At 40.3% G+C, this 22,065-nt stretch overlaps 1 protein-coding gene across 8 annotated transcripts in view; it reads left to right on the top strand.

Moving 5' to 3' along the window:
- Positions 1-5,034: 5,034 nt before the first annotated feature.
- The window catches only part of ZSCAN23 (zinc finger and SCAN domain containing 23), a 32,231-nt gene continuing 15,200 nt past the window's right edge, over positions 5,035-22,065 (top strand). For 5 of the 8 annotated variants that reach the window (XR_012089083.1, XR_012089084.1, XR_012089081.1 and 2 more), the window contains exons 1-3: positions 5,044-12,613; positions 12,864-13,011; positions 13,392-14,018. Coding sequence is in view for 4 of the 8 variants with exons in the window: in XM_073005772.1 (XP_072861873.1) it covers positions 12,206-12,613; positions 12,864-13,011; positions 13,392-14,005 (1,170 nt within the window). In the remaining 4 variants the exon portion in view is untranslated. Of the gene's footprint in view, positions 12,614-12,863; positions 13,012-13,391; positions 14,019-22,065 lie in introns of all 8 variants that reach the window. The other 3 variants (XM_007973345.3, XM_073005773.1, XM_007973346.3) reach the window with 3 other exon arrangements.

The following is a 22,065-nucleotide window of genomic DNA, read 5'->3' as shown; positions in this document are numbered from 1 at the left end:
CAGATGAATGAATGAGAGAAGGGGTGCAAGGAACAAAATCAGAACTAAGAGATTCAATGGTGTTTTAGTGAGTATTAGGAAGGCGGTAGGGATAAAGCAAGGAGAGGGAAAAGAGGAAGTGAGGAACAGGAACAGATAAATCTCTGAGTTAGAAGTCCCTAACACATCATGCTTCCTTAAATAATAGTATTAAAAAGTTTTATTTAAAAATGCAGTTTAATTCTATTTTGAAGTGATATCAAAAAATATTTTTACTTTATATATTTATTTTTTGAGACAGAGTTTCACTCTGTCACCAAGGCTGGAGTGCAGTGGGGCAATCTCAGCTCACTGCAACCTCTGCCTCCCAGGTTCAAGCGAGTCTTGTGCCTCAGACCCCCAAGTAGCTGGGACTACAGGTGTACGCCAGCATGCCCGGCTAATTTTTTGTGTTTTTAGTAGAGACAGGGTTTCACCGCATTGGCCAGGCTGGTCTCAAACTCTTAACCTCAAGTGATCTGCCCACCTTGGCCTTCCAAAGTGCTGAGATTACAGGTGTGAGCCACCATGCCTGGCCTCAAAAGATATTTTTAAAGGAAAAATATCTAGGTTTTTTTCTACTACTAGAAAAAACTTATCCCTACTTCCCTAATTTAAGAATTATTTTTATTTCTTCAAATTGTTTATTTAGAGAGATTGATAAATAGATATATGATTTTTGTCAGGTACTTAGAATTTTATGATTGGTTATATTTATTATTAACCACGCTTATTTTTAAAATTACTCCATGTTTCCACATAACCAAATTTATTACCTTATGGTTTATATAATAGTTTTAGGTCACTTTAGTCTTCATATATACGTGTGTGTGTATGTGTGTGTGTGTATGTACATACACACAGTCATGTGTTACTTAACAACAGGGATGCATTCTGAGAAATGCATCATTAAGCCATTTAATCATTGTTTGAACATCATAGAATGTATTTACACAAACCTAGATATAGTCTACTACACACCTAGGCTATAAAGTATGGTCCGTTTTCCTAGGCCACAAACCCACACAGCATATTACTGTACTGAATACTGTAGGCAGTTGTAACAACGGTAATTATCTGTATGTCTAAACATATCTAACAGTAGAAAAGGTATAGTAAAAATATGCCGTAAAACTTTTTTAAAAAATAATACACCTGTATAGGACAGCTCCATTATAATCTTATGAGGCTACTGTCTTATATGCAGCCTGTTGTTTACCTAAACATTGTTATTCACAGCACATGACCTGTAAAGACAGGGCCACTTCTATCTCTTTTTGGGATACATTTCACAGAAGGTGAAATAGCTGAGTGAAAAGATTGTCATATATGTTTAAGCATTGCTAATAATTGCATTTTTGTCTAACGGACACTGTTAACCTTGCAACCAAAAAAAGGGCACCTTTAAGATCCACATATGCCAGGCGCGGTGGCTCACGCCTGTAATCCCAACACTTTGGGAGGCCAAGGGGTGGATCACCCGAAGTCAGGAGTTCGAGACCAGCCTGGCTAACATGGCAAAACTCCGTCTCTATTAAAAAGACAAAAATTAGCCAGGTGTGGTGGTGGGCGCCTGTAATCCCAGCTATCAGGAGGCTTGAACCCAGGAGGTGGAGGTTGCAGTGAGTTGAGATCATGCCATTGCGCTCCACCCTGGGCAACAAGAGCAAGACTCCACCTCAGAAAAAAAAAAAAAGATCCACATGTAAGGGTACCTGGTTAACTAATTCCTCAAAGCCAAGGGAGCTAGCAGATGAGGAAAACTGGGTACAAGTCCTGGGTCTGCTGACCTCAGCAACACACTTCATTTATCTGAGCTCTGGTTCTTTCAACTCTAAAATGAGTGGTTTACATATTTTTTAAAAACATTAGAATATGCATATATTTAAAATTACATAACAATATGTGCACAGTGAAATGAAATACTGCAAAGTAAAACCATTCATATAACCACTATCAAGGTCAAGAAATAGAACTGTTACCTGTGCCCCAGAAGGCCCCAGTTATGCTCCCTGCTAAACTCCTCCCTGTTGTGACTTCTAACATCAGATATTAGTTTATTCTGTTCTGAACCTTATATAAATGCAATCGTGAAGGATGTGTTTTTTGTCTTCTTTTACTCACTATTCTGGCTCCTTTTACTATTATGTTTATGAAATTTATCAATGTGGTTTGTAGCTGTAGTTCATTGATTTTCATTGTTACATAGTATTCAGTTGTCTGAATAAACTTTTTTTTAAAACCATCCTACTGTTAATGGGCATTAGAGTTGTTTCCAGTTTAAAGCAGTCACCAAAAAACGCTTCTAAAACATGTCTTTAGATGCAAGCACATATGCATTTCTGGTGGCTGGGTCATAGAACATGCATACATTCAACTTTAGTAGATACGCCAGAGTTTCCCAAAATGGTTTCACCAATGTACACCCTCATAAAAAATATGTGAAAATTCCCATTGTTCCATAATTCTTGCTGCTGAAATTTGGCACTGTGGATCCATTTCTAGCAGGGATTTCAGCGCTGAGTTTGTGATTCCTTAAGAAATACCCAAGGACCTATCATACTGGCAATAAGTAAAAACCTGAAAACATACAGTTCATGAGGCTGTGTGAAAACAGGCACTCTCACACTTTGCTGTTGACAGTACAAAATAACACAGCTCCTACAAAAGTCTCCCTCTTACTGTTCATTGCAGCATTATTTGTTAAAGCAAAACATTGGAAATAATTCAAATACCCACGCCTAAGAAACTGGTTAAAAAAATTATGCTACATCCACACAATGAGCTACTATTATACAGGTGTGAAAAAAAGAGAACTATGTCTATAAACAGGACATTTCTAGGCTTTTCTGTTAGATGATAAAGCAAGGCATGAAAGAATGTATATAACATAACTTATGGGGTAAAGAAGGTAAATACTTATTTTTGCAAGAAAAAAGAAAGAAAAAGTAGGGAAAGGAGGAGGAAAGGAAGAAGGAAAGAAGGAGAGGATAAATAAATAATGAAAATGGGATATAAGTATATGGGGTAAAGGGACTGGGGATGGAAGCAGAACTCCTCTAAATATACCTTTTTATATAATGTGGATTTTGAACTAAGTAAATGTCTTGAATTTTCAAAAAAGAATAAAAAAGGGATGAAAGCAAACCCTGAAATGGAATATAAGCAGAAACTTCATTTAAAATATAACCACAGAGAAAAGAATTAATTCAAATAAGGTATTTATGCAGCTATACTCCCTAAACGGGATATAATTCAAAAACAAAACAAGCAAAGAAAATTTGAACTCTACATAGTAGATATGTTATTGCTAGTGGTGTATTTATATTATAATCTTGAAACTATTTTGTTTATAAGAAACTATTTTGTTTGAGTGAATGTATTTATGCTGTTGCGAGCCAGAGTTTTCACTGTGGGGGAAAAGAAAAAAAACAAATGTGCAATGGTGAAAAATGAAAAGGAATTCTGTGGAGTTGTTTTTGAACAGAAAGTATCTTATAAAATCCTCCATATATATATATATGTTAAAGTAAAACATTGGAAATAATCCAAACACCCACCCCTAAGAAACTGGTTAAAAACATGACGGTACATCCACACAATGTACCGTATATACATATATATATATGTAACATATTCATATATTCTAGCTCTTGTCCACTGACAAGGCCTTGAGGCAATAATATATCCTAGTAGCAATAAGATTATTCATTGCCCAAAATCCAGATCTTGGTTTCTATATCCCATTTTTCATTAATAAGTATTGTAGCTTCATAAAGCAGTGGCGATTCCGCGTCTAGGGTAGGAATAGCATAAAATGAGACTGAAATACCTTGTGTGAGAAAGTGAAGTGCACAAAAACTGTTGGGAACTTATTAAAGGACATAGAAACCTGTTTGAGGCTGGGTGCGGTAGCTCACTTCTGTAATCCCAGCCCTTTGGGGGGCCGAGGCGGGTGGATCACTTGAGGTCGGAGTTCAAGACCAGCCTCAGTAGGGGATTGTGGCCTGAGCCTGTAATCCAGATACTCAGGAGGCTGAGACAGGAGGATCACTCGAACCAGGAATGCGGAGGTTGCAGTGAGCTGAGATCGCATACACTGCACTCCAGCCTGGAGACTTTGTCAAAAAAAAAGAAGAGAGAGAGAGGAGAGAGAGGAGGGAGAGGAGGGAGAGGAGGGAGGGAGGGAGAGAGAGAGAGAGAGAGAGAGAAAAGAAAGAAGGAAAGAAAGAAAGAGAAGGAAGGAAGCGAGCTGTCTGAAAGGGCTCCAACTGACCAAATTTTAAATAGTTTGAGCATCAACATAATAATGACAGTAATTGTTTATTTATTTATTTATTTATTTATTTAGAGATGGAGTCTCGCTCTGTTGCCTAGGCCGGAGTACAGTGGTGTGATCTCGGCTCACTGCAAGCTCTGCCTCCCGGGTTCACGCCATTCTCCTGCCTCAGCCTCCCGAGTAGCTGGGACCACAGGTGCCCGCCACCACGCCCGGCTAACTTTTTGTATTTTTTAGTAGAGACGAGGTTTCACCCTGTTAGCCAGGATGGTCTCGATCTCCTGACCTCGTGATCCGCCCGCCTCGGCCTCCCAAAGTTCTGGGATTACAGGCGTGAGCCACGGCGCCCGGAGTAATTGTTTATTTGTAAAGGAATCCATGAGTTCATCGTGATAAAATGAGACAGAAGGGAAAAGAAAAGGTATTCTTTGTAGGAAGTGGCAACTAATCAATGTAGAAATGTGCTTCAGTTTCCTCACCTGTTAAATGGAGATAATTGTACCTAACTCACAGGGTTGTTATGCGGAGTGAATGAATTAATACGTGTTAAAACACTATGTTGGCTGTTATTATATTGCCCCCTGGAAGACAATGTGCCACCTAGCATCTCACTAAGACTACAGACGGGATTCAGCGTGACGACCACAGAGGTGTGGAAACCTCCGGCCTTCCTAGAAGGAACACAGCCAGAACCAGTTCTGCGGGGAGCCGGCCGCGGTGACGCATTTCCGGCCTTTGTGGTTTATCATTCTTTGGACTGCGGTTGTCAAGGATTCAGAGCCGGTATGATCTGCGCTAGGTGGCATCTCCTTTCACGGATGCCTCGGTGAGCTTCGGAGTCGGGCTACCGCTGAGGGGCTTCGGAAGGGCCTGTCTGTGCGCTGCGACCTGGACTGGGTGTGGGGATCTGGCGGCAGGGGCTTCTTGGCCAGAGGTGGGCTGGGCAGATGGGGGCAGAGGAGGTTGCTCCGCAGCCTGGAAGGGCCTTGTTAACCAAAAGTCACCGTCGTTGCGCCTACCCCTTTCCCCCACCCCATGTCTATTCCTGAGCTCTTCAACCTGTCTGCCCTGTACTGATGGCACTCTGAACTCTGCCTGTCTGCATCTTAGAATCCGAATAGATTCGGATATGAAGAAATGTTTGTATTTTCCGATGTCTTATTCTCTACTGTGGACTTATTTTAAAGAATAAGCAGGGATAGTTTTAAAATATGCCACAGCCTTTCTTAGTCTAATTCACATAATATAAAGGCTCTTGCTGCTATCTAATTTTTTAGAAGAATAAATAGCATCTACTATGTACCAGCCCAGCACTGTTCTAAGCACTTTCCAAATATCTGCTTCTCATAACTCTAACAGATAGGCACTGTTATTATGTAGACTACACCCCACCTCCCTGTCCCGCCCCTTTTAAAAATTAACATACAAGAAGAAAATGAAGTAATTTGCCTAAGGTCATAGAGCTAGTAAGGGGTGTAGGCAGGATTCAAATACAGGCAAGTTGGCTCCAGAGTCCATTTTCTTAAAACCTTTGCTATGCTAACTCCACTCTGTTCCTGTATTAGCTTTACAGCTATAACCTGGGAAGTTACTTCGCTCATTTGAATCCCATCCTTCTTTTGTACCTCAATAGTCCTGGGCTTCTAGTTAGGATTTGATTGGAGAGAATGTATCTGAAGACGTCCATCTTTCACAGTGTTTCTGCAAACCTGATGAAACAGCCATTTTATTGGTTTATGTGCATGTTTCGCCCACCCATCTTGTTCTTTGAGCAATAGAAAAAGATTACAGTCTTGGCCCTAAGGGAAAGTAGCAACTATTAATTAAACCACCATTGTATCAAAATTGTACATTATGTCATTAAAAGATTAATTTGCATGTTTATATGCCAGGCTTTGTGCAAAAACACTTTCTATGCATTATCTCATTTAATATTCTCAACAAGTTGGCAAGGTAGTTTTTGACCTCATTTCATATATGAGCTTGAGGCTTAGAAAAATCAGGTAACTTGCCCAAGATCACTGTGTTAAAATTCACAGATGGTAATCCCAGCACTTTGGGAGGCCGAGGTGGGTGGATTACCTGAGGTCAGGAGTTGGAGACCAGCTTGACCAATATGGTGAAACTCCATCCTACTAAAAATGAAACAATGAGCCAGGAGTGGTGGTAGGTGCCTGTAATCCCAGCTAGTCTGGAGGCTGAGGCAGGAGGATTGCTTGAACCTGGGAGGCAGAGGTTGCAAGTGAGCCGAGATCACACCACTGCACTCTCGCCTGGGCAAAAAGCAAGACTCTTGTCTCAAAAAAAAAAAAAAGAATAAACAACCAGATCTGTCTGTGTTCTCTGCTACCTCATACTACCTTCTACTTATCTAAAGTAGATAAAATGTATGGGCTTATATCAACTCTATGTGTGCACATGTGTATACATGTGTATATACTATTGCAAATGCATAGAAAAGAACACATTCCAGTCTTTAAGACTGTTTATTTCAGGGTAGTAGAACTTGGTGAAAGAATTCTATATTCCTCTCTACTTTTTGGATTTTAAAAAATGGTTCTGAAGAGAAGTAATGGTACAAGATAAATTGTGACTGAGGGTGAAATGTGGGACTCATACAGTACATGACATGTGAATGGGCAGGAGGAACAGGGTGAGCTGAAATGGATAAAGAAGGCTTCAGAGAGGATGTGAGATTTGAATCAAGCTGCAGAGATTGGGTAGGGTTTGAATAAGGGAAGAAGGCAAGACCAAGCTCATGGCACAGGGATGAGAAACGCCTGATTAGAATAGTGAAGAGAAAAACCTGACTGGAGCTGAGAGTTTTTGCTTGTGGAATAGAGGAAACCAAGAGTGGAGCCAGACAACAGAAGCTAAAGGTCTGACTGGTTTTAAACTGTGCTTGAGAGTTTGGGAATTCATCCAATTAGTGAGGAGCCATAGATGGTGTCAGCAGAGGTGAGGGTCGTGGGATGTATGACGATAAAGGCATGTTTGTATTATGTGCTGCTTAGTCTTCACCTATGTGCCTATCCTTGTTAAAGATAATCCTTCCATGAGGATGATGGTAGATTTGGGGGTGTTGAGCTTGCTGAGGCTTTAGGAGGAACAACTTTAAAATGCAGATGTATTTTTTAAGGTAAGATTTATTATACTAATTATATACCTGGCATATACATTGAGGTTGTGATTCTGAATGGAAGATTAGGAACTCTATGTTTGTGACCAGGAGGGCAGGATTACAAAAAACTGGGGAAGCCTTTTGGAGACACTGGGTTCAAAGAACTCAGGTATGCTGGTGCAAGGATCTGGGTATTAAGGCCAGCAGATAAAAGCAAAATCAGGTGAATGAAGGCAAAAATGAACCCAGAGTATATAGAGAAAATAGGGAAATTTATATTTGGGAAACTGTGTAAAGATTTGAAACACCATATCCCAGAAATGAATTTTTCTGGGCAGAGTTCTAAGATTCAGCTGCATTGTCTTTGAATAGAAAAACTTTGACTTGAAACCAAGTGGCTCAGGTGGTAAATAAGAAAAAGACATTTTTCGGACCCTAGAAGATTGAAAAAAACAAGAAAGTGTGAGTGGCTGTTTCATCCTTTGAATCCATGGTATGTTTATTGAGTAATGTGAGTACATATTCTGAATTTAGCTATTTGATATTTGTACCACAAAACTTTCTTACCCTAGAACAAATTCAGCAGACCGTGTTTCAGGCCATGATGATCTCTTCCCTGGATGATTGTCATAGCATCCCTCTCTGCCTCCACTTAACCCCAAGGTCATTGACATAGCAGCTAGAGTTATGCTTTTGTATTAAATGTAAGTAAAATTTTGTTACCGCTTGGCTCAAAAATCCCCAATGGTTTCCAAATTTCATTGAGTACAAGCTAGAGCCCTTACCACTGCCTTTCATGATCAGTTCCCAAGCTCCCTGCTTTATCTCCTGTCAATTTCCCTTTTGTTTTCTTTGTTCCAGTCATTGTTCAACTAGCTATTACCTGAAGAATCCAGGTGTGTTCCCATCTGCACAAATTTGCACTTGCAGTTCCCTTTGCATGGAACAGTCTTTCTCCAGATAGCCATGTGACTTGCTCCTCACTTCCTTCAGGTTTGTTCAACCATTACCTTATCAAGGCCTTCCCTGACTATAAAATAGCAACCTTTCTCTCCCCTTACTCTCTATCTCCTTACCTTTATTTTCTCTATAGCATTTATCACTACTTCACAAATACTTAATAATTATCTGTTTCCTGTGACCCCTTTTCCTCATCCTGGCCCCTCTTTTCCCCAACAGAAGTTAGTGTTGTAGCACTGGAGACTGTAAATTCTGAAGTCAGATTTGTTGGGTTTGAATTGCAGCTTCACTGCTTACTATCTATAACTGACTTGAACTTTGGACTAGTAACTTAAACTCTTCATATCTCAGTTTTCTCATCTGTGATATGGGGGCAATAATAGCACCTTATTCATGGTTGTTTTGAGGATTAAATGGGTTAATATATATAAAGCATCTGTAACACTACCTGGCATGTTGAAAGCACTATAAATGTCTGCTATTATTGTTATTAGGATGTAAATTCCATGAGACTAGGGACTTTGTTATAATTGCAGCTGTATCCCCAGTGCCTAGAACAGTACATGGAATATGGTAGGCTCTGAATATGTATTTGCTGGTAGGCTCTGAATAAATATCTGCTAAGTGAATGAGTGGTATATGAAAAGTTATGACAGAAAAAGATAATATGGTAGTCCCAGTGGTGGTGAGTCAGCACCAAGAAAAGTGGAGGAAGGCTGGGCGCAGTGACTCACACCTGTAATCCCAGCATTTTGGGAGGCTGAGGCAGGAAGATCACGAGGTCAGGAGTCTGAGACCAGCCTGGCCAACATGGTGAAACCCCGTCTCTACTAAAAAAATACAAAAATTAACTAGGCATGGTGGTGGGTGCCTGTAATCGCAGCTACTCGGGAGGCTGAGAAGGGAGAATCATTTGAACCTGGGAGGCAGTGAGCTGAGATCATGCTGTTGCACTCCAGCCTGGGCGACAGGGTGAGATTCCGTCTCAGAAAAAAAAAAAAAAAAAGGTGGAGGAAAACATGAATTTGAGGATTCTGTCTTTAGAGGAAAAAAAATCCTCTGTACACTTCCTGGGGTAGTGATTACAGAAGGTAACCAAACCAAAGATGTCAGAACTTTATAGAGGGGATTATGTGTGCAGGTTATCCAGAAGGATGCTGTCCCATGCCAGTAGTTTTTTTCCCCTTTGATAAATATAACCAGTAATCACAATATGAATCTAATTTTTCTTCTGGTTGCAGTGTGATCAGTGTTCACTTGTAATTTAAATACCTCATATGGTTTGACTGTGTCCCCACCCAAATCTCATCTTGAATTATAGTTCCCAATTTCTCATAATCCCCATGTGTCATGGGAGGGGCCTGGTGGGAGATGATTTAATTATGGGGGCAGGTACCTTCATGTTCTGTTCTGGTGATAGTGAGTTCTCATGAGATCTGATGGTTTTATAAGGGGCTTTTCCCCCTTTTGCTTGGCACTTTTCCTGCTGCTGAATGCAAAGAAGGACATGTTTGCTTACCCTTCCACCATGATTGTAAGTTTCCTGAGGCCTCCCCAGCCATGCTAAACTGTGGGTCAATTAAACCTCTTTCCTTTATAAATTACCCAGTCTTGGGTATGTCTTTAGTAGCAGCATGAGAACAGACTGATAAAATACCCTATTCTTAGTTATTTAATTTCACAATGCATGTCAACACCTAAGAATAATGTAGGGTTGCCGGGCGCGGTGGCTCATGCCTGTAATCCCAGCACTTTGGGAGGCCAGGGCGGGTGGATCATCTGAGGTCAGGAGTTCGAGACCAGCCTGGCCAACATGGTACAACCCTGTCTCTACTAAAAATACAAAAATTAGCCTGGCATGGTAGCAGGCACCTGTAATCCTAGCTACTCAGGAGGCTGAGGCAGGAGAATTGCTTGAACCTAGGAGGCGGAGGTTGCAGTGAGCTGAGATTGCGCCACTGTACTCTAGCCTGGGCAGCAGAGCAAGACTCTTCCTTAAAAAAACAAAAACAAAAAACAACAAACAGAATAGTGTAGGGTTATTTTTGCAATGGATTACAATAATTTTACTTAAAATTAAAACAAATATTTTATTCTACAGGTTATTATTCATTTGTGGGTCATAAAATCTATGTGATGTGTCACAACCCACCACATAGATTTTATAACCCACAAAATATGTTCTCTGGCTTTTTTGTTTTGTCTTTTAATGAAATAGGTTTAAAAATAATTGTATGTCACTATATAAAGCAAGGATACATAGTGTTTTGTGAAATTATTATTTTAGTTATTTGTGTATCTCATAAATGCACAAACATACACTTATATACATGTGCATGTGTGTTCTGGGTTATAATATAAAATATATCTTAATAAGAGTCCTGGTCAAAAAAGTTTGAAAGTCTGTGCTCAGAAATGGTGCGTAGAAATCACTGGGTCATCTAATTGTTTTTCTTTCAGAAAATTGTCTTCATTAATTACTATCCTGGTTAAGATTGCTCATAAGTTTGTTTGTTTTTGTTTTTGTTTTTTTGAGACGGAGTCTCACTCCGTCACCCAGGCTAGAGTGCAGTGGTATGATCTCGGCCCACTGCAACCTCTGCCTCCCAGGTTCAAGCGATTCTCCAGCCTCAGCCTCCTGAGTAGCTGGGATTACAGGTGTGCCACCACACCCAGCTAATTTGTGTATTTTTTAGTAGAGACGGGGTTTTGTCATGTTGGTCAGGCTGTTCTCGAACTCCTGACCTCAGGAGTCATAGACATTTGTCTTTTTATTAGCAGTAATTTTATTTTACATAAAATTGCCCCCTCTCCACCTTCAAGTAGCTTCAAAGAGAAAAAGTTTCCAAGAAATTAAAGGGCGAGAAAAAGGTCAAATTCTACTCCTGTTTTAAAGTACTGGAACCAATATTTCCATCATTTTAATATCTCTGAGCCTAGATCACTGCAGTCAACTACTTTCTGATTCTTTTGCCTTAGCCTTAAACCACTAGGGATATTCATTTAATCTTACAATAACATAAGAAAAATAACAACAGTGTTACCACTTTGGAGTTTACTAAGTAGCCAGCTTCTTTGTGTTCATTATCCTCGTTTTATCTTTGTATCAACCTAGAAAGATAGGCAGTGTTGGTTTTAGAATTCCTGTTTTATAGATTGAAGAGACCAAGGCTCAAAACATGAAGCCCAAGACTCTGGAGGGAATACCTGCAGGATGATGTCTCAGTCCAAGACCTTCCACATTTTAAACCTAGATCTCCCTCCTCCATACCTCCTATGGCTGGAGGGACTCTGCCTCCTCTCTCTAAGTGCATTTCTTACAATTCTAACTCGTTTTATCTTCTTTACTTTCCCTCCATCTTCCATTTGTTTCCCTTTTCTTCTTGATTCTTGGTGTCGTCTGTGACCACTTGGGCCCAAAGTGCTTTTTTACCTTCATATAGCTAAAATTTACCCCGAATTTAGTATCTTGTTATTCAAATGGAAACCCAATATGCTCAAGCTGATTTGAGCTGTTCCAGTCAGGACGATTGAAACAGTACCTTCCTTCAGAAAATTGTAGTTTTTGTTCCGTTTCTGTTTTTCTTCCTATATTATCTGGATTCGTATTTCTAAAGTATCTATCATTAATCATGTTTCGGTGTTCCTTCATGACACAGAGTGACTGCTTTTAGTGTAAATACTCCAGTCCTTCCTTGTCCTGAGGTTTTCTGCATTTTTATATTTTTTTCTTTGCAAATAATTGTCTAGATCTCGGGGTTTCCAGAAGAAAAGATCAAGGGAGAATTATCAAGAATAGATTCTTTTTCTGAATAGTTAAACCTTTGATGGCCTTAACCTTGACCCTTCAGACTGCAGAGATGCAGGAAGGACTTCTGGCAGTGAAGGTAAAGGAGGAAGAAGAGGAACATTCCTGTGGGCCAGAATCAGGCCTGTCAAGAAATAACCCTCATACCAGAGAGATCTTTCGTAGACGCTTCAGACAGTTCTGCTATCAGGAGACCCCTGGGCCCCGGGAGGCTCTTCGAAGACTCCAGGAGCTCTGCCATCAGTGGCTGAGACCAGAGACGCACACCAAGGAGCAGATTCTAGAGCTGCTGGTGCTGGAGCAGTTCCTGAGTATCCTGCCCGAGGAGCTCCAGGCCTGGGTCAGAGAGCACCATCCTGTGAGTGGAGAGGAGGCAGTGACTGTGCTGGAGGATTTGGAGAGAGAGCTGGATGAACCAGGAGAGCAGGTGAGAAGATGGCAGAACAGGGTTTGTACCTGTAAGAACAAGTATGGGGTTTCAGTGCAGCAACAAAAGGTAGAGGAGGAGGATTTTTTTTTATGCCAGACTTGATCTTCTGTGGGCTTTTAATCTGTCTGCCTCTGTTTTTTTCTCTGCCAGCTTCTTGGTCCTTCTTTTCTATCCAGAGGCCCTGAGAAGGCCTCCTTGCCATGTTCTCTCTGATATTTGGTTCCCAACTGTCCTTGATTTCCACCAGGTCCTGAGCCATGCTCATGAACAGGAAGAGTTTGTAAAGGAGAAGGCAACTCCAGGAGCAGCTCAGGAGTCATCAAATGACCAATTCCAAACCTTGGAAGAGCAACTTCGGTATAATTTGCGAGAGGTGTGCCCAGTTCAGGAGATTGGTGAGGATTAGAATTTCCTCAGGGAGCCTACCTCATTCCCTGAATATTTATCAATTCAACACATTTATTTAGTGTCTGCTATATGCCAGACATTGTGTCAGGTACCAGGGATACAGTGATAAACAAGGTAGATGTGATCCCCGCTCTCATGAAGTTTAAAGTCTAGTGGGAGAGGCAGACAATAAGTAAGCAGTTATAATACAGTGCATCTTTTCCCTGAGGTCTGGGTATAATAGATTTAGAGTGGAAAAATAAACAGAAAAAGTGGCTACTTGTCCCCTTCCACCCATTTGCCTGGCCACTTTTTTTCTTTTGTCTTTGGAAAGGTAATCTGTTATCTTTCATACTTCATGTTATCTTTCATGTTGTTATTATTTTAGATGGCAAGGCTGGGACTTGGAATGTGGAGTTAGCCCCAAAGAGGGAGATTTCTCAGGAAGTGAAATCTCTTGTACAAGTTCCTGGAAAACTGAATGGTAATATTACTCAGATGCCTGAGTATGGAGCTATCTGTGACCAAGAGGGCAGATTGGAAAAGCAAAGGGTGAGCTCTTCAGTGGAGAGACCCTATATCTGTAATGAATGTGGAAAAAGCTTCACCCAGAATTCCATCCTTATTGAGCACCAGAGAACACACACAGGTGAGAAGCCTTATGAATGTGACGAGTGTGGGCGGGCCTTCAGCCAGCGGTCAGGCCTATTCCAGCACCAGAGACTCCACACTGGGGAGAAGCGCTACCAGTGCAGTGTTTGTGGCAAAGCCTTCAGCCAGAATGCCGGGCTTTTCCATCACCTCAGAATTCACACTGGGGAGAAACCTTACCAGTGCAATCAGTGCAATAAGAGTTTTAGTCGACGTTCAGTCCTCATTAAGCATCAGAGAATTCACACTGGAGAGAGACCTTATGAATGTGAAGAATGTGGCAAGAACTTCATTTACCATTGCAACCTAATCCAGCATCGGAAAGTCCACCCTGTGGCTGAATCAAGCTAGCTCCTTGGAACAGGTAGGGAAAAGTATTTCTCACTTTGTCCCTGCTATGTCCTCTAGCAGAGAGAGTTCAAGGGAAAGCCAGTAAAAATTCCCTTATTTTGTACAGAGAAGCATAATATCTTAAATACATCTGCCAAGTTCTCTGATCAGTGACATCTACAGCTTTAGGATACTGAATGTTGCCTCCTGTGTTAATTTCATCACGTATGCTGTAGACCTAGTTTCACACACATCTGTGCAAGAAGTTTTCTAAGTATATTTCAGGAAAACTTCTTCATCCTAGTTTTTAAAAACTTTAAAAAAAAAGTTTAAAATAATTATATGTAGGCTGAGTACAAAATAATCTCAAAGGGAGTTCACTGAGTATTTAAAAATTAATTTAAAAATAATTGTAATAAAATTTATAATATAGGTTTCCTGACTTCATTCACATAAAATATGATAATTTGCTTTTTAACCTACAAAAAGGAGCAGATGAATCCTCTTGTATAAATGTAGATTTATAGTAAGTTGGATTTCTGTAGATTTTTTAGTAAGTTAACCTTTAGGAACCAAGGAATTGAAGCAGCCATGTGTTATTCGCAGCTCAGTGGCTCTTCATAACTCATGATTTCATAACTTCATAACTCATAATGAAGTAGCTCTTCATTGCTCATGATTTTAAATTTATGCAGAGGCTAAGAAACTTAGCTAAAAATCTGATATCTCGCTTCAGATTTTTTATTGGAAAATATAGGCCTCTTTGTATTTTTCCCGTAACATATAATGAGCATTTTTTGTTTTTGCCTTTTTCTCCTTTATTCAATATTTTGTATGGAAAATTTGAAACATATTCAAGATTGAAGAGAATTATGATCACTCTTTCATGTTGATTGTTTTTATAACCTCCACATTTCTCAGCATTTACTATTGATTACCACCAAGGTCATACATAAAAAAATTTCTTTCCCTTAACGTTGACTTAGTAACTCTTTACAAAGCTTTATACAAGGTCCAGGAGACAAAGAAATGGAAAACCTATGGTGAAAACAATCTGGTTTGGAATACACCCAAATACCCAATACATAGCAAGTAACTTAAGAATAACAGAATCACTCTAAGGGACCTTAGAGATCATTTCTGTTTGCTCTTATTTGACAGATAAGAGAAAAGGAAGTTCTGGGAAGTAACTAACATCATAGAGCCACTTAAAAGCAGAGCTGTAACTAGAACCCTGTCTCCTAGTTCCTAGTGTAACACTCTTTCTATTAAGCCACTGGGTGTTTATATATTTTTTATATCACCAAATAAAAATTACAAGTATATGGAATTTATAGGATTTATAAGTCATTGAAGTTGCTCAACAAACCTGCCCATTTATATGTTTCAATAAATGCACAACTCCTCTATTTAATTTACACTGGAATCCAGGAAAGACTCTTCTCACTTATTCCTTATTGGAAGCATTTTATTTATGTTTGTAATTATTATTTTTAACTTTTAAAATTTAATTTACTTAGTAGGACTTTTTAAAAAGATTCATTCTTCAACTGGTTCAAAAATCAAAATAATACAAAAAAGTCTACTTTCCCATCATAAGCAGCCATAGTACTAGTTTCTTAGGTATCTTTCAGTGTTTCTTTATGTAAATATAGGCAAATACTAATGTATAATCTTATTTCTTCCATTATTCAGGAAGATGGCATATTATTTATACTCTTCTAATACCTTGCTGTTTTCATGAAAGAATATAATCTTTAGAGATGTCCACATCATAACATAGAACTTCTTCATTCTTTTTATAAGTGAATAGAATTTTATTTGTTCATACTCCATAGTTTATTTAACAAACTCCTATAGATGAAAAAACTCACTATTTTAAAATGTTACATATTCTGTTTCATTCTTCTCCCCAGTTTAGTCCAAGTTAAATTCCTTCTGTTCAAAAGCTAACAGTTTTCATATGAGCTAGGAAACAAGGCATGGGCAGCCAGAATTGCACATAATTTTTATACAGATAAATGGAGAAGTGATGGGTGGTATTTTTCAGTTTAGTGTATTTGGTTCTATCACATATTCTTATACCTGACATTTCAAACTGTTTGTGTCACTCCTTAAGGCTAATTGTGGGTGTTATAAAAAATCTTATATTTCCTCAAGAGTATTTTTTATTGTCTTGAGGTTAAATTATTTCCAAGAGAAATAGCTACAGATTATTATTTATTTTTTATTATTTTTATCTTTTTTTTTGAGGCAGAGTCTTGCTCTGTCACCCAGGCTGGAGTGCAGTGGCATGATCTGGGCTCACTGCAAGCTCTGCCTCCCAGGTTCATGCCATTCTCCTGCCTCAGCCTCCTGAGTAGCTGGGACTACAGGCGCCCGCCACCACGCCCGGCTAATTTTTTGTATTTTTAGTAGAGACAGGGTTTCACCGTGTTAGCCAGGATGGTCTCAATCTCCTGACCTTGTGATCCGCCCACCTGGGCCTCCCAAAGTGCTGGGATTACAGGCGTGAGCCACCGCGCCCGGCCAGCTACAGATTATTAAGTGAAGTTAAGAAAAATATAGTAGACTCAAATTTGAAGTAAAATCAGCTTCTCAAGTAAATATGTATTCCATAAAGTGATGTAATAGAGATTCTATACTATTCTGAGTTTATAAATATCTTAAATGCCTCTCCATTTAAGATAATGAGAAAAGTGAAGTCCAAAGTGTTTAAGCACTTGCAGTAATCTTTCCGTCTTTTATTGCCTTAAAAATTTTGTAAAGGAAACCAATTATGAACAGAGATCATTGTGAATTATATATGGTTTCATAGACACTTACACTTGGAGCCCTGAGACCCATTGTAGGCATCTGCAAACAAGAGCAACAACAAAGTAGGTTGGGAAGAAAAAAGAACAAAATATGAGAACATAAAAAAGAATCAGATAGAAGGTAAAATTAGATGCTAAAACTCTAGATTGGGCGAAAAATGGTGACCAAAGGAAAAATAAAAAGCTAGATGCAGAGACAGAGTGTTGCCAAGAAACATGCTTCATCTTCATAATAATTATTAGAAATCTCTCATTTATCAACTGGTTCAAGTTTTTAGATATTGTTGTCTTAAGCAGTGAAAATAATCTCACTGCCTTTTACTCCTCACACTTTTTATTACTTTCCATAAAATGGAGGATAGGGAGAAAAGCATAGTCTAGAAACCACTGTGATTTTTAGATCTCTTTGAACCTATCTCCAGTTTTCTATGTCAGCTGCCACTGGGCAGTGTTGAAAGCACTATTTCTTGATGATACCTGCACTAGCATCACCTGGGTTGTTTGTTTGAACTGCAGTTTTCTGAGCCCCACCCCTGAATCAGTTTCTGAGGCAGAGCCTGAGAATCTGTATCTAATTAGCATATTAGTGGTCCACACACATAAGGTAACTATGTAATTTATTGTCCAATCTGGGACACTTGAAAATGAAAAGGAGTGCTGTTAATAATTACACCAAGACAACAAGTATAAATCAGGAGGTATGGTCCCCATACTAATAACGTTTGCAATAGGCAATATTTTTTTCAACCAAGGAGATAGAAGAGACAGAGAATCAGAAAGAGTACAATGTTCTGTCATGAAAGCTAAGGCAGAATATATACGAAAAGGCTGTTGGAGACTTAGGTGTAGCCACCTAGCCTAAGGTAACCCCCAGTAATCTATTGGATTAGGAAAGAAAGGATGGGATAATATGTCTGCACAAACAAAACAGAGGGCCCTCCACCCCACCCCCAATTAAGACAAACCCATTGTTAACATAGCTAGTTACCTAAGATGAAACTATTAGAGTGAATGGTTTACCAGACAAGATGGACGACGTCCTGGAAGCACAGGAGTGTTTCAGTGGTATAGGGACCGATAGAGTACAGTGTTCAACCTTATACTGTAGAAGAAAGTGAGAAGATAGAGTACTGGATCAGAAGCTTGCACTGTTAAGGCAAACAGTGAGCCATTTTAAGCAGGTAGTCGGGTGAAGGGGAAGGGGGCAGATACTGTACCAAGTAGTTTCATAATTTATCACATTCACTCCATATCATTTGTTGGCTGTGGAGAGGAGTCCTCTTGCCACTTGATGGTACCAAAGACAGCTGACCTGCCTTAAGTGTGTTAATAGATCTTCATAGCTATTCAGCAATTGCCTCAAGATCATTGACTGCAGGGGTGGAGATGGCGGTGGCCTCCCCTCATCACCCCTGACTTCTGCTAATTCATTGTAGAGGGGTATATAGTCAGGGATCTATAAGCCCCAAACTTGCTAGTGGTTAAGTTACTCGTGGGGACCTGATTTATTTAAACAGGTTTAAAACAATGGAGAGCAAGCCAACATCTTCCCCTCTTGTTGCCACTTTCCTCAGGTGGGTGTTGATTATTGCATTTGACCTTTGGGGGCAGAGTGAAGGTAACTGGACAATTTGTATGGTACAGATAATACCAGACCCAGAGTTGGTTGGTTGATTTTTTTTGTTTGGAAAGCCCTTTATCTTCTGAGAGACATGACCAGGGCTGTGGGAGGAGCTCTGAGTGTGTCGGTGCCTAGACACCCCCATCAGCCATCCCAGGAGCTTGGTTGGGCTCTAAGGTGCTCGTTGGGGCCTATTGAGGAATCTCCCTGAGGATAGAGGAAAGACCCTAATGCCTGAGACCCGGAGGACCAGGGACTTAGGGAAGGGAGGACAGGGCAGGATCCAGTGTGAGCAGTCGGGTGTCTTCAGCAGGGGAGAGAGAGAAGTCAGCCCAGACTGAGTGGCTGCTGGACACAAGATGTTACGACCCCTGTCCCCCTGAGCCTTTTTGAGGCGGCTTCTGCGCTCACAAAGGTGAGACAGGCGGTGTGCACAAATGAACCACTGAGATTGATGGGTCCTCCAAGATTCCTAGAGAGGTGGGCAGAGGAGCCGGCCGAAGTGCGTTGAAACATGGACGTTCTTCCGGTATCCTGTGCGTTGCGGACAAAGTATTTCCTTTCCCTTAGAGAAGTGTTCAGTTTTCAGTGTCCCGGGACTGTGTGTGTAGGCAGTGTGCTAGTCCTTTCTACTCATGCAAGATGCTCTATACTTTCTCAGTGATCCAGAGATAATGGTACTTGGAGGGGGTGCTGTTGCCCCCTTTTCCAGGGCTTGCTCTTTTACGTAGATCCCTCAGGATCAGGATTTTGTGTTTTGTGTCAGCTCCACCAGACATTTCAGAGATGCAGAAAACTGAACAAAGCGCTGTACAGAGCTGGGTCTGTATGGATCATCCGCTTCTCAGATGGGGGCACAGACTTACCAGCAAGGAGGCTCACTAGAATCCATCAGCTGACAGGTCCTTACGGCCAAGAGCTGGCTTCCGTATACGTTTTCTGAATCCTACGGCCGTTTTAACCTGAACAGTTTTTTCAATTTTCATAAAAATCCCCTATACTAATGATTACGATATTGTATATCTGTAAAGGCTTAATACTTAAAGAAAAATACTTTACATGATCCCCACAATTCTGCAAAACAAAGGGAAGTGGTACGTGAATTTCTCTGGGTAAGAAAACATTCAGAGGTTAACACATTCAAGTGAGCATTTATTGAGTGCCACATAATGGCCTAGGCTTTATGTTGCAAAAATGGGAATAAGCCAGATAAAAGGCATTTCTTACTGTATAGTGTAATGGGAAAGACATGTTGTCTTGAGGAAAATAAACTTCGTACATAGGGACTTTGGAGGTGGAACATTAAATATGGCTTCCCTGAGTAGGCAATAGCAGAGCTGTCTCTGTGGACTATGAGAAGTTGGATAGCAAAGAGAAAATGGCACTTGAGGGATTGTTATAGTATGTGAAGGAGGGATCAGAAAACCATTGCAGAAAACCGCAAGTAAATGAAGGTGGGTGCATTCCAGCCACAAGAGTGGCAACAAGAGTGGCAACAAGAGTGGCAGAGGTGGGGCAAAAGTAGAGAATAACCGAAATATGCTGAGGAATTTAAAGTTTATAGGGCAGTGTGCTTTTCCATTTTCTTAATGTCACAGCACATAAAGAAAATTTGTAGGCACACTGCTAAGCAGAAGAGACTAGGCTAAGGACATCAGCCTTCCTGGCCACCCTGGTAGCTGAAGAGATCAGTATGCTGGTACTCCTATAAGCCGTTTGAAGCATGCAGTAAACTGTGGCAATGCACAGTAGTTAGGCAGTTACATGCTCTGCCTAGATTTAAGAAGAGGAGTAATGTAATCTTACTAGCTTTCTAGAAATATTCTAGAAGTGATGTGGTGAATGAATTGGAAGAGGGCAAAACTGAAAGCAAGAGAGACTAGAGACGTGTAGTTGTTAAAGAAAGAACCAAAACCATAAGTTGGCGAAAGTAAGTCAGTCACTGGCTATAGAAATAAAGAAGGTACCAAGTGGAACTGTGTTACAGATTACAGATTTAACTAGACCTGATAACTAATTAGACTGATGAAATTGAGAAAGAAAAGGTATTGAGAGCACTGCCTGTCACACACTAAGTATTATATAAGTATTTTTTAAATAAAATAAATGTAGCCAGGGATAAATAGGCAGGTTTTTGGATTAAATTATTCGGTAAGTGTGGCACAATTTTATAAGAGATGGCTAATATTGGAGAATAAATTGGTCACAAGGGGAAAATGATGAATTTTTGGTGGTGAGTTGAAGATGCTTGTAAGACATAAAACTGAAAGGGTCTAATGCACCTCTGGACTGTAAGGGCCTGGAGCTCCAAAGAAAGATTGGGATGAGTGAATCAGGTTTAGGACTTTTCAGGTGAAAGCTGATGTCATAGAATGGTTGAGATTGCCCAGAATGAATATGGGATGAGAATAAGGCTGGATTTCAAATTAGGATACTAGACTTTTTTTGTTTTTGTTTTTGTTTATTGACGGAATTTTGCTCTTGTTGCCCATGCAGGAGTGCAATGGCTCAACCTTGGCTCACCGCAACCTCCGCCTCCTGGGTTCAAGCAATTCGCCTGCCTCAGCCTCCCAAATAGCTAGGATTACAGGCATGCGCCACCACACCTGGCTAATTTTGTATTTTTAGTAGAGATGGGGTTTCTCCATGTTGTGAGGCTGGTCTCGAACTCCTGACCTCAGATGATCTGCCCGCCTCAGCCTCCCAAAGTGTTGAGATTACAGGCGTGAGCCACCGTGCCCAGCTTGATACTAGACATTTTTGATAGGCAGAATAAGAGCCACGAAATAGACTAAATAATAGTCATTAGAAACATATTTAACAGGTATGTGCCACATAGCAATGTTTCAGTCAACAGCAGACCACATGTACAATAATAGTTCCATAAGATTATAATAACATTTTTACTGTACCTTTTCTGTGTTTAGATATGTTTACATATACAAATACTTGGCTTTGTGTTATAGCTACCTACAGTATTCAGTACAGTAACATGCTGTACAGGTTTGTAGCCTAGGAGCATTAGGTTATACACTATAGCCTAGGTGTATAGTAGGCTCTACCATCTAGGTTTGTGGAAGTACAGTCTATGATATTCTCACTATGATGAAATCGCCTAAAGACACATTTCTTAGAACATAACCATGTGATTAAGCAATGCGTAACTGTTCTTCCTGAGTGCCAAGCATTAGGCTAAACACTACAAAAACCAACTTATGGAAAAACAACCAGAAGAGTATATAGTATTTCTCAGAAAATTGGGAGTAGGTTAGCAGTGTTAGGTGCTGTAGGGGCATCTGGTAGGAAAAGGACTGAAAAATACCCACTGGGTTTGTGTACCAAGGGGGCCCTGTTTAATTAACTTGGGACCAATAAGTCAGATGTGAGGTCCCCTGACTGGCATGCACACTATTCTAAAATTAAAAATACTTTTGGGTCAGGCGCAGTGGCTCATGCCTGTAATCCCAGCACTTTGGGAGGCCAAGGTGGGTGGATCACCTGAGGTCAGGAGTTTGAGACCAGCCTGACCAACATGAAACCCCATCTCTACTAAAAATACAAAATTAGCTGAGCATGGTGGCACATGCCTGTAATCTCAGCTACTTGGGTGGCTGAGTCAGGAGGATTGCTTGAACCTGCTAGGC

The sequence above is a fragment of the Chlorocebus sabaeus genome, chromosome 17, assembly GCF_047675955.1.
Source record: "Chlorocebus sabaeus isolate Y175 chromosome 17, mChlSab1.0.hap1, whole genome shotgun sequence".
Lineage (NCBI taxonomy): Eukaryota > Metazoa > Chordata > Mammalia > Primates > Cercopithecidae > Chlorocebus > Chlorocebus sabaeus.
Note: the sequence above shows the minus strand (reverse complement) of the source record. Positions and strands in the feature narration are given on the sequence as shown.